Source organism: Saccopteryx bilineata, chromosome 2, assembly GCF_036850765.1.
Source record: "Saccopteryx bilineata isolate mSacBil1 chromosome 2, mSacBil1_pri_phased_curated, whole genome shotgun sequence".
Classification (NCBI taxonomy): Eukaryota; Metazoa; Chordata; class Mammalia; order Chiroptera; family Emballonuridae; genus Saccopteryx; species Saccopteryx bilineata.
The window spans coordinates 135,314,275-135,334,533 of record NC_089491.1 but is presented as its reverse complement, the minus strand read 5'-3'; the positions used below and the strand labels follow the sequence as shown (position 1 = coordinate 135,334,533).

At 40.5% G+C, this 20,259-nt stretch overlaps 1 protein-coding gene across 1 annotated transcript in view; it reads right to left on the bottom strand.

Annotated features, from left to right (window-relative positions):
* Positions 1-6,650: 6,650 nt before the first annotated feature.
* Positions 6,651-20,259, bottom strand: part of CCNT1 (cyclin T1) — a 44,416-nt gene continuing 30,807 nt past the window's right edge. The window contains exon 9 of the mRNA XM_066257974.1: positions 6,651-12,580. Within this exon, the coding sequence (XP_066114071.1) occupies positions 11,177-12,580 (1,404 nt within the window). The 3' untranslated portion in view covers positions 6,651-11,176. The remainder of the gene's footprint in view (positions 12,581-20,259) is intronic.

Genomic DNA, 20,259 nt, shown 5'->3' with positions numbered 1-20,259 from the left:
ATTTACTGAATATTTACTGAGCCTGAGAAATTACATACATAAACATTTAATTTTCTGAGCAACCCTCAGATGTAGAGGCTATTATCTCCATTTTACAGATAAGTGAAGAACAGGATAGGCCCATGTGTAGTAAATGGGAAGAAAGGCAAATTTGAACCCAGCCCTCCTCCTATATCCCTTTTGCCTCTTATATAGTAAAGAACATTGGACTGAGAATAAGGAAATATGAGCTGTGGTTTAGGCCCTGATTCTCTAAAATTCTCTAATTCCATACTAAATAATACAAATATATAAAAATGGCAGACACAACCCCAATTTTATCCTGTAAGGATTTTTTTTTTTTTAGTTAAGGCATCTCTTTTTTCATCTCTTATGGAAATGAACCAATAGTTTCTCCCCATAACCTTTCTGGATCTTTTTTACACCCCAGCCTTCACAAGCACTCTCATTGGTTGTCAGTTTCATTTAAGTAATAGATTTCCCCACTCCCAGTGAGGAGGTGAGTATAATTCACAGTGGAGGTAAGAACACAGAATCCACAACACTCAAGAACAGCAGTCAGTTTGGCCACAAGAAAGGATTAAAACAAAAATTAGGAGAGTGCTGGGACCGGTGAAGTCCAGAGATTAGGATGGTCCTAAGAAGTTCTTTTCTGAAATTTATTTAACAAATTATTTACTGAGCACCTAAGTGCCAGACACTGGAAATACAGAGAGAACAAGAAAGATAATGCTGCATTTTAGGAGTAAACATTCTAGAGCAGTTTAGGATTGTGGATGCATTACAAACAACAGCAGCTATGAGTTATATACATAAGCAAACACTCTAACCCTCAGAGGGATACAAAGAAGACACTTGTTATAAATACCCTATAACTCAAGACTAGCCAGAGACAGTCACAGTACAAAAAATCTTGGAATCAGAATCTGAAATAAATGTGGTAATATTTATTTCCACATTTAATATTTATTTCCACATTCCTGTGGTGGCACAGCAAATAGAGCGTCAAACTGGAATGCTAAAGTTGCCAGTTTGAGCCTGACCAGGCGGTGGTGCAGTGAGCGTCGGACTGGGATGCAGAAGGACCCAGGTTCGAGACCCCAGGGTTGCCAGCTTGAGTGCAGGCTCATCTGGCTTGAGCAAAAAGCTCACTAGCATGGACCCAAGGTCACTGACTTGAGAAGGGGGTTACTCAGTCTGCTGAAGGCCCGCGGTCATGGCACATATGAGAAAGCAATCAATGAACAACTAAGATGTCACAACGAAAAACTGATGATTGATGCTTCTCATCTCTCTTCATTCCTGTCTGTCTGTCCCTATCTATCCCTCTATCTGACTCTTTCTCTGTCCCTGTAAAAAAATTAAAAATAAAAATTTTAAAGTTGCCAGTTTGAGGCCCTGGGCTTGCCCTGTCAAGACACTTACAAGAAGCCTGTGAGTTGATGCTTCCTGCTCCTCCCCCACTCCCTCTTTCCCTCCCTCCCCCACCCCACCCCCATTAATAAACTAAATCTTTTTTAGGCTGACCAGGCGGTGGCGCAGTGGATAGAGCGTTGGACTGGGATGTGGAGGACCCTGGTTCAAGACCCCCAGGTCACCAGCTTGAGCGTGGGCTCATCTGGTTTGAGCAAGGCTCACTAGCTTGGACCCAAGGTCGCTGGCTCGAGCAAGCAGTTACTCAGTCTGCTGTAGCCTCACGGTCCAGGCACATATGAGAAAGCAATCAATGAACAACTAAGGTGTCGCCACGAAAATTTGATGATTGATGCTTCTCATATCTCTCCGTTCCTGTCTGTCCCTATCTATCCCTTTCTGTCTCTGTAAAAAAATAAAATAAAATCTTTTTTAAAAACTATGGTAATACAGCCTGACCAGGCAATGAATGGCACAGTGGATAGAGCCTTGGCTTGGGACGCAGAGGACCCAGGTTTGAAATCCCAAAGTCGCCAGCGTGAGCAGGGGTTCATCTGGCTTGAGGGTGGGATCATAGACACGACCTCAGGGTCACTGGCTTGAGCCCAAAGGTCTCTGGCTTGAGCCCAAGGTCGCTGGCTTGAGCAAGGGGTCACTGGCTGGCTGGAGTGCCCCCCCACCCTTCATGAAAGCACATATAAGAAAGCAATCAAATGAACAACTAAGGTGCCACTCTATCTGTCTGTCTCTCTCTCTGGGAAAAAAAAAATTGCTAATACCAAAAAGGAATATTAAAACTACTACAGTACAGGGGAAAATGTAAAGAGGCATTAAGAACTAGATAGGGATGCAACAAAGATTTTTAGTTAAAGGCCTTAGTTTAAAAAAGATCCTCCTAAAAAAAATTTTTTTTTAAGTAAAAGATCCTCCTGCTAAGCCCCAAACAAAAACTTGCCATTTAGAATCAGTTCGTCCTAAGTTGGGGAGGGGGCAGATATTACTTTTTTTGAGAGAGACTGAAAGGGAGAGAGATGAGAAACATCAACTCATAGTTGCATCACGTAGGTTGTTCATTGATTGCTTCTCATCCGTGCATTGACCAGGGGGATCAAGCCTAGCCAGTGACCCCTTGCTCAAGCCAGTGACATTGGGCTTCAAGCCAGTGACTTTGGAGCTCAAGCCAATGACCATGAGATCATGTCGATGAACCCAGGCTCAAGCCGGGGCCCCCACACTCGGGTTGATGAGCCTGTGCTCAAGCTCGTACTTGGGGGTTTCAAACTTGGAACTGCAGCATCTCAGGTCAATGCTCTATCTACTGAGCCACCACTGGTCAGGCAGGGGGCAGACAGTATTAAAGGGTCAATATATTAGCAAATTCTTTGTGCTGTTTAGCAAAGTAGACCTGAGTGAGGGTGTTTGTAAATAGATGTTGGAAAAAATGAATTCTCGAAGAAAATAATTTTTGAAAAATTGGGAGTTTCATGGGCTAATCCTAAAGTAAGTGTGTGTGTGTGTGTGTGTGTGTGTGTGTGTGTGTTGGAGAGAGAGAATAAGAGAATGAATGTCAAACTTGCTCTTTCTGCAGTCATCCTCATCTCAGTATATGACTCCATCCTTTCAGTTGGTGAGGCCAAACAATGGGAGTCAAGGATCCTTGACTTCTTTTTCTTCCAATGTTATAGCAGCTCCTACTGACTGCAACTTCAATATATGTAACTTCTCATCACCTTTAGCACTTCCAACCTGGTCCAAGCCACTCTTATCTCTCAACCTTAATTATTGTGAACCTCTCTGACTCCTACAACCCATTTTCAACACAGAAGCCCAAATGAACATTTTAAAACTTAAGCTACAGCCTGACCTGTGGTGGCGCAGTGGGATAAAGCTTCGACCTGGAAGTGCTGAGGTCGCCGGTTCGAAACCCTGGGCTTGCCTGGTCAAGGCACATAGGGGAGTTGATGCTTCCTGCTCCTCCCCCCCTTCTCTCTCTCTGTCTCTCCCTCTCCTCTCTAAAATGAATAAATAAATAAATTTAAAAAAAAAACAAAAAAAAAAACAAAAAAACTTAAGCTACAGCATGTCACTTCTCTGTACAAAACTTTTCAATGGTGCCTACTTCTCGTCTTTATAATGGTTTACAAGGCCCTACAGTATCTCTAGCCTTTCATTTTCCCTCTAACCACATAGCCTATCATCTCCCCTCCTCACTCATTTCCATACTAGCTACACTGGCCTCCTTACTATATTATTTCGGAACCTTTACACTTGTTCCCTGGAATGATCTTACCTCAACTATTCCCATGGCTTGCTCTCTCACCTTTCACGTCTTTGCTGAACTGTAATTTCTTGAGTCCTTCCTCCCTAGCCATCTTATTTCCAGTTTCAACAACCTTACTTACTTGCACACATTCACACACACACATCCCTCTCCCTCCTTCCCTGGTTTACAGTTTTCAAAGTTCTTATTATTGGAGTGTACTTGTGTACCTACAAGTAGAATGGAAGTTCTACAAGGAAGGATGCTTGTTTTGTTTACTGTCATATTCCCATCAGTAATCAGTACATAGTACTTCTTTTGAGAAAAGGAATAAATGAAAGGCAAGGAAGTGCCTGAAACTACTTTCCAGAAAAGGTGTATCTAGTAGAGCAGGTCCTCAATTAACTTCCTTGCATTCAACACACTTCCCCACCAGTGCCAGTGTGGAATTTGCAAGTTCTCCCATGTCTGTGTGGATTTCCTCCAGATATTCTGGTTTCCTCCACATCCTAAAGATGTGCAATCAATTTTGTCTAAATTGTCCCAGTCTGAATGTGCATGTGTTTGATGTGCTCAGCAATGGAAAGGCGTCCTGTTCATGGTTGGTTGGAAAATCATTCTTTTTATTCTTTCTTAAATGAATGTATACCTCACATGTATTTCAATGTTTAATGTTAGTTTATTTTTATTTACAAGTTGTTGTGGGGTTTTTTTTTACCAGAAATATGCTATAGGAGCCTAACGTTGGTTTCCTTATCGGTCAGTTTTCAAGACTCTATCAATGGCATTATATTACAACTTGCTGTATTCAATTTAAACTTGTTTTCCACCAGTTTTACTTTCTGTTGGTTTTGAGTATTATGTGAAATGTTGAGATTCCACAGTGCAAAAAGGTACAAGTAGCATGTGTGACAATCATAAAATCGATTCAGAAGTAGGCCCCAGAGCTAGTAAATACAGAGTGGGGCAAAAATGGGTTTACAGTTGTATGTGAAAGTTTATTCTTGTATTATTGTATTATTTTCCATATAGACAACTATAAACCTACTTTTGCCCCACACTGTATAAGCCTCTAAGGGAATCCATACAAGTTATAGAAAGGGCTTCAAACATTTTACAGAAAGTTGAATGACAGAGTTCAAGCCAATCTTATTTAGGTCTCAAAAGTGTCAGGACACCCTGGACAGACAGCATGGTTGGTTCGAGTGTCATCCTGATATGCAAAGGTTGCCAGTTTCATCCCTGGTCAGGGCACATGCAGAAACAGACAGATGTTTCTGTTGCTCTCAAATCAATAAATACATTTTTTTTAAGTGTTAGGATAATTTGTAATTTAGGCATTGATTATAAGATGAAGCCTAGTTCTGCATTAATTAATGAACCCTTTAATTGGGGATACAACTGTACACAACCTTTATATTGATGTTTCTATTCCCAAGGATAATACAGTTGATATTAACTCCCTTAACAAAAGCAAATCACTAAATTTGATTTTGTAATATCATCCATTCCTACATTCTTCCTTTACTGCTTTTTCTATTCTTCCATTCAAACCTGACCAGAATTCTTAAAATGTCAGCAACTTTCACAGGTTTCAGGAGAAGTACACAGTAAACAAAAATCTTAAGTTGTCCTATTTTTAATTTTTTTTTTGTATTTTTCTGAAGCTGGAAACGGGGAGAGAGAGTCAGACAGACTCCCGCATGCGCCCAACTGGGATCCACCCGGCATGACCACCAGGGAGCGTCGCTCTGCCGCGACCAGAGGCACTCTAGCGCCTGGGGCAGAGGCCAAGGAGCCATCCCCAGCGCCCGGGCCATCTTTGCTCCAATGGAGCCTTTGCTGCGGGAGGGGAAGAGAGACAGAGAGGAAGGAGGGAGGGGGGTGGAGAAGCAAATGGGCGCTTCTCCTATGTGCCCTGGCCGGGAATCGAACCCGGGTCCCCCGCACGCCAGGCCGACGCTCTACTGCTGAGCCAACCGGCCAGGGCCAAGTTGTCCTATTTTTAAAAATAGAAGTAATGAGCCCTGGTCAGATAGCTCAATTGGTTACAGCTTTGTCCCAAAGTACAGACATTGCAGGTTCGAGTACCAATCAGAGCACATACAGAGACAGATCAATGTTCCTGTCTCTTTTAAATTAATAAAATTTTTAAATATTTTATTTTTAGAGAGGGGATGAGAGAAAGAGAAGCGGGGGAGAAGCGGGGAGCATTAACTCATAATAGTTGCTTCCTGTATGTGCCTTGACCAGGCAAGCCCAGGGATTCTAACAAGCGACCTCAGAATTGTAGGTCAATGCTTTATCTACTGCGCCACCACAGGTCAGGCAATAAATAAAAAACTTTTTTAAAAATGGAAGTAATGAACAACTCAAATGATTTTTCAGAGACATATAATTCTGTTCAGTATTTTTCCCCTTTTAGAGTTTTACAACTACTGCTAACTTTGTGTTAGTAATTTTGGAGTACTTTGCATAAAAATTTCCCTTTAAATGTGTAATTTTCATTATTTATCTTGTGTGTATGGTCTTTTTATGATATATCCCAGTAAGAGTATTCACTATCAATTTTTCCAGGTACCGAGGATGCTATTAAAATTTTTCCTTCCAAATGCATTCCTTGTCTATACCAACATTTCATATTTTTTTCAAAACCAAGTATAAAATTATGAATCATGTTGATAGTGCCTGCTAAATAAGCAGTACATATTGCTATCATCTGTTAGAGTACATATTGCTATCATCTGTTATGTATTTCTGTGTACCAATTACTCTTCGATATCCACACAATATTAAATGAGGGGTTATTTTTACTATCAGGTTTACTGTTATGACCAAATCTTAGGTCTTGCCAATGGACTCAATTACCACAGGATCTTGTACAGTAAGAAGGTACATTCTACTATCAAAACTATAATCATATCAATAAAATGACAGTTAATTTGAAACTCAGTATGCAAAAACCACCATCAGATGAGTGTTTTATACTGAATATTTATTGATGGGATGGATAAATACAGATTGAGAAACATACTTGACAGCAATATATCAAACTGATAGCCAGACTATAAAATGTATGATATCCTTTTTAAAATTTTTTACAAAGAGCCCTTACTGTAATGGTCACTTACATCCTATCATTCACATAACAGCAGTAGAGATACCAGGGTAGCATCCAGAGCTGAGATGCCCCAAAGAAAGAGGCAACAGCAGAATACCAAGAAAACAGACAAAAAATATCACCACAAAACTGTACCTGAGTGACACAGACCGGTAAAGTGTTTTACTTTTTTTTTTTCCTGCTTTTCCTCTTTGGCCTGATAAGAAAATGGACAATTTTAGGTGTGTTGAGTAAGGAGGGGGAAAGGTCAGTTTCAAATCAAGAAACCTAGGTTAACACTAAGTTAGGCTGCTGCGTTATTTTCTTTGGGTGCTTAACCCAGCCAGCGCTACCATCTTATAATTAATTCCTATGTGATCAATTACTAATCAGGTCCTCAGCTTTCAACTGAAGACTTCCTAATAAACCTGACAGATACACACTTGCTCTGGCTTCAACTAGCATGCTGTCAAGCATCCCTCTCCACACTTAACATGACAAGAGAAAACCCAAGAGTCTCTTCATTCAACCATAAATACACTCATAAAGGGGAAGAGTAGACACTACTTTTTAGAAAACATTCTTTTTCTTTTCCTCCCTTTTCCAATGCCAAGTTAATATTAAAAATTTAGGAACACTAAAACGAATCTCCCACTTAAAAATAATTTTCATTCTAGACCATTCTATCAGGTCGGATTACAGTACCATGCTTATTTCAGACTCACATACAGAGGAATAAAGATAATACTTGACAGGGTGATACCATATGAACATTTCCTAAACCATCAGGAGCAGATACTCAGTTTAAAAGCAAGGTGTTAACAAGCAGCAACAAAAGAAATCTGGGGAGGTGTCCAAGTCACTGAAGGCTTAACAGGACTGCAGAGGGCTTACTCCTCACCGTGGGAAGAACTACACAGACTGCTTACTCCTCACCATGGGAAGGGCTGCAGAGGCTGCTTAAATTCTCCCATACCCAGGAGAAAAGTATTTGTATTCAACTTCAGGATGTTTTAGAATCTCCCTTTTCCTACCATTAATATCAAAATAACATCAACAAAATAATAACCCTCTTTAAAAAGTAATAATTTCCCAAGTTCCAGAAACATTCTGGAAAACACAGAAATGTTTAAAATCCAACCATACTGGGATATGACCCCCTCTAATTGCCTTTGTCCAAAAAGCAAGGTATGAAGGGTATGTATTTCCAATATGGGGAATCAGATAGCAGAAGCTTAAGGAAATCCAGCACTAATGTTACCATGATTTTATTTCTATATCCTAATTCATTGCCATTTCCAACTAGAGACTTAAAATTTTTCTACCAACATGGGTAAAGCCAATAATACAGAACTATTAAAAAATACATTAAATCAAAACACTAAAATTATTTTTTAAAATAAACAGCAAGTTGAGCGTCTCAGATATGAAAACACATTGATTCATGAGTGAAAAGACTAAACTAATTCCCACATACTTTCTAAACCCAGAAAGCATAACTGATACTTCAGAAGACCAATTTACCTTTAGATTAATGCTTCATTAGAGTCCAGTTAAGAGCAACACAGGTATTGATTAAAAGCTCTAAAGACAATCCACAGGTATTTGTTTTGCCAACATAAGATTCAAGCAAAGTTTAGGAATGAGATTTATAGACCTCGAGGCTCCACGTCTGCTTACCGCCACTTATCCTTGATAGTTTTGGTTAAAAAGAGAAAAAAAAATCTATATTTACTAGACTAACTTTGGATGTATCAATCCCGTTTCTCACCCTTTGTAGGTGTGAGGGTAGAGAAGACACAAAGTTTAGAAACCACACAACCCGCTGAAACTTAAGTTTGTGCAAATTTGGACAATATACATGCTGGCTGACAGACACACTGCTAACCCAATGCAACAGCTTCATGCAGAGCCCATAGATGGTTCATGACATATATATACATAGATCTAAAGGCAGACACAGTAGGTATCTTAAAACAGTATCAGGAGGCATTAATATAGAAAAGTCTCTAAACTGATGTATACCAGCAATGATCTAATAGTGCACAGGCCAGACTACATGACATACAGCAGCTCTTAGGCTCTAGTAAGCACTTTTTTCTAGTTCACTCCTGACAGAGTTCTAAGGAACTAACTAGACTGCCTCGAAGAACTGCTAATGAAGCCAAGCAAATATGTACGTCTCTCTGGTGAGGGAGTGCATGTGATTATAAAATATGCAATGTTAGATGAGAAAAATAAAAAGCTGGAAAAGACATTTTTATAATCAAATCAGTGATCATCAAGTCCACAAAGATACAGATACAAACTAAACAGTCTTCAAGGAAGGTCAGGAAGGAAAGCAGACTCCACACTTACACCGATTAGCACAACACAAACTATCAAGAAGAAAGAGGAAAATGCCATCTATACAAATGACACTCCAAGTAAAAAATAATACTAATTTATAGGTCGGCAGAGAACTCATTTTAGACAGCAATGGCAGGCACTCTATACAGTTCAAATACGCAAAGATGCTGGACACTATTCACCTTCAGTTAGGTTTATTGTACAAATTCCTTTCGGTATTAGGCCAGTGCATCATCAGTTCCAACTACTTCACTATTCTCCCCAAACTGTTCCTGGCAAGCCGCACCACGTGTACTATTCCTGTCTCCCTGTGACTTACAATAAAAATATTTCAATTTGTCCATAAAGAACATTTGGTGTGAAGGAAGCCGCATTAAAAATAAGACAAATTCAAACTGCATCATTTTTCCACAGGAAAAAAAAAAATGCCACGAAGACCAAAGACTAGCAACTAGCACATCAAATGATCTGTGGCTAGGTGGCATTTTTAGTTATACAACTTGATTTATAAGGATTCTTCTAAGCCCCTTAAAAGATTTCTTTCCCCAACAAAAATGTTCACTTTTAAAATCTGGAAAAATCAAGCACCCATAAGAATAGACACCTGATCCATTTTTTAAAGGATTCTTAGAATCTGAAGCACCTCTGCCTAGGATCTAAAGCCACCAAAAATGGACAATCTAAACATAACAGTATATGTGTGCTAGGCTTGCTCAACCTCATGACACCAGTACTGTTAAATTCACAAGGTCCAATCTCTGAAGACATATAGACTGCAAAAACTGAGGATGCAGCTGTTTCCCTTCAGCTATACAGATAAAAAGCAAATCTCACATTCGTAATATAATTTAAAATACAATGTCCTAAAAATTCCAAATCACAACAGTTTCCAGGATCCTCTAGCTCCATTAGTTTCTCCCAGAACTATTCCCACACATGGTCTGCGCTTTCCCATGTAGTATGTATAGCACATACCCCTTCCCATCAGAGACCCTGAGACTGCTCTCACTTGAACACTTTCCCAAAGCCCAACTTGAAAAAAGACACACTCAATTCTGAAGGGCAGAAGCCAGCCTTGCTCTCCAAACCTTCCTCAATCCCACCTTTGTTCTGAATCAAAAGAAAAAGGGGGTAAAAGGAAGTTTTTATAATGGAGTCTGAAATCAGGCCATTGGCTGCACTTGCCCAAACTAGAATTTAGAAGTCTACCACTCAATTACAACATAAAGGGGAAATTAACATGTCAAATACATGCCTCTTCCTTCTTTTATGTTCTAAAGGCCACACCGTGTTCTCTCTAGTAGACTGTTGGGAAGTGAAAATGGTGAGGGACAGGGAGGGAAAGAGAAGAGAAAACATGATATTTAAATACACACACTTGAAAACATAACATACTCACACTTGCATACACACTTAAAGGTCTCAACACTTTAAGTGGCCAGAGCCTATCTCAAAACTCATGGCCAAAAGTCTATCCTCCCAGCCCCCCTAAACACCCTCCACCCTCAAATCCCACCCCCCAGGACTCATTGCTATGTATCTGATATACACAGCAAAATACCTACCCCTTCCCCAATTATATAAAAAAACTAAACAGATAACTTACTTTCTTTAAATTATTTTTTTAAAGTCTCTTAAAAAGATTTTGACGTTTAAATACTTCCTCTCTTCTGACATATTAAAACCCAAAAGGATCCACAACTGTTTGATAAAACAAACCCTCCACATTTCAGTCCTGGCAAGAAGAGGGAAGATGTCAACTCAAATCAACCTAATTAGGGAGTAGAGAGGCCAAGAGTACAGAAAGTATTCTTAATCTTTCACAGTTTCAATACATTCTCACCTCTCTAATACCAGTAAAAACTATAAAATAGTTCCATTTCTGAGGCAGCAGATACAATAACCAAGGCCTTCTACCATCCTCCCACCTGTCTCATTACTTATTCCCTAATCCAAAAAGAGAGACATATTTCACTAGGAAAGTAATTTTCTTAGTTCCAGAATCAGTAGTTAAAAAAAAAAAAAAGTGTTTTTAAAGTTATTTTTTTTCCTTTTTACTTGGGAAGGGGTGGAAGTGGTGGAGGAGGTTCTGAAGGTAGAGGTGGTGGTCGGGGTTTGTCTGTATTGCCAGATCTGGAGGACATTCCACCAGCCCGTGGATTCAGATATTCACCATAATGAACAAATTCAAATGCAGGGGGCGGAGTGGGCTGAACACCCTGGGCACTGAGAAGGGAGTGAAGCATATTCACAGTATCTTGATAGTCTATTGTCTGGGTTGTGTTGTGACCATTGGCCCCAGTGGGGCCTTTATCCAGTTTCATGTGAGGAACTCGAGTTTTACAGCTGGGCTGTGAAAAATGAAGGCTACTTGTGTCTGAGCTATGCCCAGGCAACTGGGCCATTGTAGGAAGAGGAGGGAAGGAGAAATTTATAGAAGAGGACTTAGTACTCTTGGCAATCTTGGCTGGATGATCAAACACTGCTCCTCCTGTCTCTTCAGGGGGACCCCTTTTACGAGCAGAACTGGAAGAGGAGAAAGAACTAGACAAGCTATAGGTTTTGTGTGTTAAGGAGCTTGTCTGGCTACTATGTTTCAGATCACCTGGCCTTTTGTTTCCAGTACCAGCTGGAAGCTGTGAGTGAGAGTGCTTGTGTGAGTGGTGATTATGATGATGGTGATGATTAGATGGGTGAGTCTTGTGCTTTTCTTTGTGCTCTCGGCTCTTTGTGATACTGTCATCCACAGAATTGTGCTTGTCAGCTGCAGCATGGACTTTAATGCGCATTTTAATCTCTTCTGGTTTTGAAGAGGCCGCTTTATCTCCACTTGCCACTGGAATTCTCATTTTGAGAGCTGTTTTGTCAGCCTTTTCCAGAAAGGGCCGCTCAGGATTTTCTGAGCCCTCAATAGGCATTTTCAGAATGACTGAAGAATGGCTATCATGTTGAGACAGAAGATTCTGGGCAGCATATGCATACTGTGACTTCACGTTGGCCTCCATGTTCTCCAGTTGCCTCTTCTGGGCAGCCAACTCTTCTGCATGCTTTGCACGGTATTCTTTCAGTGATACTTTAGCCGATGGTGCACTCTTACTGTTCTGCTTCTGGGAAATAAATGCATTTGAACTATCCTGTTGCAAGGAATGATCAACTCCCATAAGTGCTGCATTCTCACCAGTCCGATGACCCTGAGCATGTTCTAGTTTAAAAGGAGGTTGAGAGGACAGCCAACGCTCACCCCGCATCATCTCCACACTGCTTATGTTGCTTGATGACTCTTCAGTGGCTGGAAGGGAAGGCACTGCACTTGTGGTAGAAGAAGTTGACATGCTCATTAAACCCGCAATAGTTGTGTCTGAAGAGCTTTGGGAAATCATATTGAGGATTGTCTGCTCTGAAGTGTTTGCATCCGCTCCTCGGTCATCTGCTTTTGTTTTCCTGGCAGCCTCGCATGCCTAGAATGAAGCAAATAATATCTCTTCACTTCTATTATACAGAAAAAACACTGAAATAAGTAGACTGTGCTTGCTGTGACACTGAAGTTTTTCATAGCTCATAAGTAGGAGGCTACTCAACATGAGATTGATAATTATAACCATCAAAAGACATAAGATTTTAAAAACCTTCAATCAACAGTCATGCAAACAGGACCTCAAAAAGATATCTGTACTCCCATGTTCACTGCAGCATTATTCACAATAACCAAGATATAAAAGCAACCTATACGTCCATTTATGGATGCATGGATTAACAAAATGTGGTATATTCATACAGTGAATTATACTGCTCACAAAAATTAGGGGGAAAAAATTAGGGGATATTTCAATGTTTCATATTCCTTTTGAAATATCCTCTAATGTTTGTGAGCAGTGTGTTATTTAGCATTAAAAAAGAGAAAGATTCTGGGAAGATGGCAGAGTAGGAAGCACCAGGAATTAGCCTCCCCACTGAAACAACTCCAATGGCAGTAACTGTCTGATGTAACTATTTTGAAACTCTAGAGTCTGTTGAAGCTTGCAACTTTCAGAGTAAGCCTTGAACAGTAAATTGGCATTAATTTCCATTAAGTCTATTCCTCAGCACAGTAGAAATTATCCATCACTCACCCCCAGCTATGTAACAAGCAGCTGTGTACCCATTTCTGGAGTTGCTTGCATATAACCCGGGGAAGCCAGGCTAAGCAAAAATAACTCCTCCAAATATTGGGGATTTGTGCTATGATCCCTGATTGTGGCTTCTGATAACAGAAGTACACACCAAAAGGCAGACAGCCACTGTTGTTGCACCTCCAACTGTTACAAGTCCCACCCTCTCTGACTGAAGCAACTTCCAGGGTTTTTAAAAGACCAACAAAAAAAAAAAAAAAAAAAAAAGACCAACACCCTTTCTCCCTCATCACTTTTCTGCTTTTACCCCTTTTGGGAGCCAGACATTTAAAGAGTAGCACATTCAAAAGCAACTCCAAAAAAACCCCACTCCATACACAGGGAAAATTAGAAAATGACCATACATGTTAAGGGAAAGGCTCAGAAAAGATCTTAAGTTTATATTCCAGGCCGATTCTGCACAAAAAGACTCCTTAAAAAAATCAATCACCCACCCCCCAAAATGAACAAAATAAGAAAAACAGCAAACCATGGAGGAGGGAGAAAACCTGACTGAGAGTATCACATTATTAGATTCAAATGTCCAGTGCTCAACAACAAAAAAAATCACAAGACATAAAAAGAATCCAAAAAACTGTGGCCCATCCAAAGAAAAAAAATTAATCAACAGAAACTGTCCCTGAAAAAAAACCTGATGGCAGATATACTAGACAAAGATTTTAAAATGACTCCCTTAAAGATATTTAAGGAATTAATGCAAGTTATGAAGAAAGTCCAGAAAGACAAAGAAAGTCACACTGTGTGAACAAAATGGAAATACCAGTTATCAATAAAGAGATAGAAAACCTGAAATGAAAAATATACTAGAGGTATTCAAAGGCAGATTTGAGCAGGCAGAAGAATCAGTAAACTTGAAGATAGAACAATGCAAATGATCAAATCTAAGGAACAGAAAGAAAAAAAATTGAAGCAAGTTAACAGAGCCTAAAAGACTTGTGATACACAATCAAGTGGACCAAAATATGCAGTATGGGTATTTCAGGAGAAAAGAGAAAGAGGCAGAGAAAATATATGAAAAAACAGTAGTTGAGAATGTCCCAAATTTGATGAAACATAAACATAAACATTCAAGAAGTTCAGCAAACTTCAACTAAGAACTCAGATTCACACCAAGACATATTATAATCAACCTTTCAAAAGACAAACACAAAGAATCCTGAAAGCAGCAAGAGAGAAGCAAATCATCCCATACAAGATCATAAGATTTCTCATCAGGCCCTGGCCGGTTGACTCAGCGGTAGAGCGTCGGCCTGGCATGCGGGGGACCCGGTTCGATTCCCGGCCAGGGCACATAGGAGAAGCGCCCATTTGCTTCTCCACCCCCCTCCCTCCTTCCTCTCTCTCTCTCTCTTCCCCTCCCGCAGCCAAGGCTCCATTGGAGCAAAGATGGCCCGGGCGCTGGGGATGGCTCCTTGGCCTCTGCCCCAGGTGCTAGAGTGGCTCTGGTCGCGGCAGAGCGACACCCCGGAGGGGCAGAGCATCGCCCCCTGGTGGGCAGAGCGTCGCCCCCTGGTGGGCGTGCCGGGTGGATCCCGGTCGGGCGCATGCGGAAGTCTGTCTGACTGTCTCTCCCCGTTTCCAGCTTCAGAAAAATACAAAGATTTCTCATCAGATACCTTGAATGCCAGCAAAAGGGAGCTGATACAAGCGCTAAAACAAAACAAAACAAAAAAACCTATGAACCAAGAATCCAGCAAAAATATCCTTCAAAATATTGAGGGAGAAATGAAAACATTTCCAAAGCTGAGGGAGTTTGTGACCACTAGAATAGCCATACACAAAATGCTCAAGGGAGTTCACCAAGGTGAAATGAAAGAAGACCAGACAGTAATTTGAAGCCATATGGAGGGGGGGGGAATCTAATAAGAAGGTAAAAAACATGGGAAATAATAAAAACTAATATTATTGTGGCCCTGACCAGTTGGCTCAGTGGTAGAGTGTTGACCAGTGTGTGGATGTCCTGGGTTCGATTCTCAGCCAGGGCACACAGGAGAAGCGAATATCTGCTTCTCTACCTCTCCCCCTCCCCCTTCTCTCTCTCTCTCTTAGTCTCTCTCTTTGTCATCCCATCCCACAGCCATGGCTCAATTAGAGCGAGCTGGACCCAGGCACCAAGGATGGGTCTGTGGTCTCCGCCTCAGGAGCTAAAAATAGGTTGGTTGCCGAGCCACAAAATAACGGCCCTGGATGGACAGAGCATTGCCCCATGGGAGGCTTGCTGGATTGATCCTGGTTCAGGCACATGCAGGAGTCTGTCTCTCTGCCTCTCCTCCTCTCACTTAATGAGAAAGAAAAAAAAAAGTTTTCAAAAATCACTAATTTTTAATGGAAACAACTTGACCAAAAATCTGTCAGAGAATTTTGAGACCCATTAAAGCAAAGCTTAATGAGAAACCTGGGTGTTCTTTTAGTCAAAACTGTAACTTTCTATCACACTACTTAAAAAAGTAGTAAAATATGTCCCAACTCAGGAGTTACCTATTTCTGGTGTTACATGTGCTGATACTTTAGAATTGGATAATTCTGTTTTGTTTTATTTTCCTGGGTGGTGACTTTTTTTTCACTGTCTGAAGGAGAATCATCCGTATATATACTAAAAAGCTATGGGTGTCTGTTAGTTTAACATTAAATAGGACAGTAAGAAAAGTAACTTTTGTTTATGTGTTAGCTACTTTATGAAGGCCAAATTCTGTTAAAGTCCATGTGTTACATAAAATTTTATAGTTAAATCAATATTGATTAAATTTGTTGGTATGTCAAATTTTAGTTTTCCAGTTATACTGGAATGTAAATTCACATTTACAAATAGGTAGTTAAAAGAAACTAAAATGAGACAAATAATATGAAGAGTTGTCGTGCTACAATTAATTGTATCCATAGTCCAGGAAAAAAAATGATTCTGGGGAAAAAAAACCCATTATTGTAACAATGGTCTCTGCTGTGCTTTTTGTTTTCTACATGATTTATGAAACAAAATTTAAGAAAAAAACAATTATTAGTATAAAACTACTATTACTTTAATTTGGGTTTATAACTTTAAACCTATTTGTTTTCTATATAGTATAAGAGTCTAATGGACCTAAAAGAATTATTAGTTTATGTTCTAGGGTACAGAATGTAAAAGATTTAATTCTGTCACATCAACAACTGAAAGGGATAGGAATGCAGCTGAAAAGAAGAGGAGTCTGGGCTTGACTTGTGGTGGCACAAGGAATAAAAGCATTGACTTGGAATGCTGAGGTAACCAGTTCGAAACCCTAGGCTTGCCTGGTCAAGGCACGTACAGGAAGCAACTACTATGATTTGATGCTTCCTGCTTCTTCCCTTCTCTTTCTCTAAAAATCAAATAAATTTTTTTAAAAAAGGAGTTTGTATGTTACTGAAGCAAAACTGACATGAATTCAAATTAGAGTTGTAACTTTAGGGTATTAAATGTAATACCCATGATAAAAAAAATAGCAGTAGCACACATAAAAAAGGAAGTAAGAAAATTTCAAATTTCACTATTAAAAAAATCAACAAATGCCTGACCTGTGGTGGCGCAATGGATAAAGCGTCGACCTGGAAATGCTGAGGTCGCCGGTTCGAAACCCTAGGCTTGCCTGGTCAAGGCACATATGGGAGTTGAATCTTCCAGCTCCTCCCCCCCCTTCCCTCTCTCTTTCTCTCCTCTCTCTCTCTCTCTCTGTCTCTCCCTCTTCTCTCTAAAATGAATAAATTAAAAAAAAAAAAAAAAAGACTGTCCATAAAAAAAAAAAAAAAAAAATCAACAAATCACAAGAGTAATGCAGAATATGAGGGACAAAGAAGCTAAAAGGCATATAAAAAACCAAATAGCATAATGGCAGAAGTCCCTCCTTATCTGTAACTACTTTAAGTGTAACTGGATTAACCTTCTTAATGAAAAGACAATGGACAAAACATATGACCCTCCTGACTGGTGGTGGCGCAGTGGACAGAGCATCGACCTGGGACACTGAGGTGCCATTTTCAAAACCCGAGATGGCCAGCTTGAGTACAGGCTCACCAGTTTGAGCATGGGGTCACTGGGTTGAGTCCAAAGGTCGCTGGATTGAGCAAAGGATTCCTGGATTAGCTGGAGTCCCCCAGTCAAGATACTTATGAGAAGCAATCAATGAAACTAAAAGTGCCAAAACTACAATCAATGAAACTAAAAAAAGTGCCATAACTATAAGCTGTTGCTTCTCATTTCTCTCCCTCCCCATCTCTCTCTCTCTCTCTCTCTCTCTCTCTCACACACACACACACAAATTAAAAAAATACAAGACCCAACTATATCCTGTCTCTAAGCAATGAGATACAAAGACCCAAAGAGGTTGAAAGTGAAAGGATAGAAACAGATATACCATACGAAGCAGTAAGCAAAAGAGAGTAGGGTGGCTATACAATTATCAGGCAAAACAAACTTTAAATCAAAAAATGGTTTCAAGAGCCTGACCAAGCGGTGGCGCAGTGAATAGAGTGCCAGCCTGGGATGCTAAGGACCCAGATTCGAAACCTCAAGGCCCCTGGCTTGAGTGCAGCGCCACTAGTTTGAGCATGGGAACACAGATATGACCCCATGGTCGATGTCTTCAGCAAAGGGTCACTGGCTCAGCTGGAGCCCTCCAGTTAAGGCACATATAAGAAAGCAATAAATAAACTAAGCTGGCACGCGCATCAAAGAACTGATACTTCTCATCTCTCTCCCTTCTTGTCTGTCCCTACCTGTTGTGTGTGTGTGTGTGTGTGTCTCTCTCTCTTGCAAAAAAAAAAAAAGTTTCAAGAGACAATGAATGACATTCCATATTTTTTTAAAAGGCTCGCTACAGCAATATGATGTAACAATTATAAACCTTTAAAACCTAATGACAGGCTATCAAAATATATGAAGTAAAACCCAACAAAATTGAAAAGAGATACAGATAATTTTACAATAATAGTTGGAGACTTTAATAACTCACACACAATAATGGATAGAATGGTCACACAGAAGATAGGAAATAAAAAATTTAACAAAGAAACCACTTAGATGTAACAAACACAAAAAACTATCCAAAATAGCGGGCCGTGAGTTTGAGACCCCTGGTATAGAGGTTCCTCAAAATATTAAAAATAGAACTATCATATGATCGAATGATTCCACTTATAAGTACATACCCAAAAGAATTAAAAGGTCTTGACGAGCTATTTGTAGACCCCTGTTCATAGCAGCATTATTCACAATCGTTATTAAAACTTGGGCCTGACTAGGTGGTGGTGCAGTGAATTGAGCATCAGACTGGGATGTGGAGGACCCAGGTTTGAGACCCCGAGGTTGCCAGCTTGAGCGCAGGCTCATCTGGTTTGAGCAAGGCTCACCAGCTTGAGCCCAAGGTCACTAGCTCAAGCCAGGGGTCACTCGGTCTGCTGTAGCCTCCAGGTCAAGGAACATGTGAGGAATCAATCAATGAACAACTAAGGAACTGCAACGAAGAATTGATGTTTCTCATCTCTCTCCCTTCCTGTCTATCTGTCTGTCCCTCTTTCTGACTCTGTCTCTGCCACAAAAAAAGTTGGAAGAAACTCAAGTGTCCATTGATGGAAGAATGAATAAACAAAATTGGTACATACATACATAATAGATAATTCAGCTTTTACAAGGAATAAAGGCCCTGGCCGGTTGGCTCAGTGGTAGAGCGTCAGCCTAGCGTGCGGAAGTCCCGGGTTCAATTCCCAGCCAGGGCACACAGGAGAGGCACCCATCTGCTTCTCCACCCCTCCCTCTCTCCTTCCTCTCTGTCTCTCTCTTCCCCTCCCGCAGCCAAGGTTCCATGGAGCAAAAGATGGCCTGGGCGCTGGGGATGGCTCCTTGGCCTCTGCCCCAGGTGCTAGAGTGGCTCTGGTCGCGACAGAGCAATGCCCCGGATGGGCAGAGCATCGCCCCCTGGTGGGCGTGCCGGGTGGATCCCGGTTGGGCGCGGGAGTCTGTCTGACTGCCTCCCCGTTTCCAGCATTCTAGGTTCTATTTCCAGCCAAGGCACACAGAAGCACCCATCGGCTTCTCTACCCTTCCCCCTCTCCTTTCTCTTTGTTTCTCTCTTCCCTGCCCACAGCCACGGCTTCACTGGAGCAAAGTTGGCCCTGGCACTGAGGATGGCTACATGGCCTCCGCTTCAGGCACTAGAATGGCTCGAGTTGCAACAGAGCAACAGCCCTGATGGGCAAAGCATCGCTCCCTGGTGGGCATGCCAGGTGGATCCTGTTCAGGCCCATTCGGGAGTCTGTCTCTCTGCTTTCCTGCTTCTCATTTCAGAAAAATACAAAAATAAGTAAAACAAACAAACAAATAAAAGGATTAAAACTCTATAATATGCTATAATGTGGATGACACAAAAAGACATTATGCTAACTGAAATAAGCCAGTAACTAAAACTAAAATATAGTCTGATTCCACTTATATGAGGTATCTTAACAGTAGTGAAAATAATAAACACAGCAAGTATAATAGTTATTACTGGGGCAGAGGTCAGAGGAAATGGAGTTATTGTTTAATGTGTATAGAGTTGCAGCTTTACAAGATGAAGAGTTATAAGGATATATGGTAATGGTGGTGGCAAAACAATATGAATGTATTGAATTCCACTGAACAGTATAGCTAAAAATAGTTAAGATGGTAAATTTTATTTATATTTCATCACACACACACAAAAAGAAGGTAATCCTGCCATTTGCAACAAAATAGACGAACCTTTGGCTAAGTAAAATTAGACACAGAAAGACAAATACTGCATGATCACACTTATTGAGGAATCTAAAATAGTCACTAGAGAGACACAGTAGAACATAGTTGCTGCCAGGGTCTGGGGGAGAGGGAGACAAGGACATATTAGTCAAAGGGTACAAAGTTTCAATTAGATAAGATGTATAAATCCTAGAGACTTACTATACAGCACAATGCCTATAGTTAACAATATAGTCCTGTATAC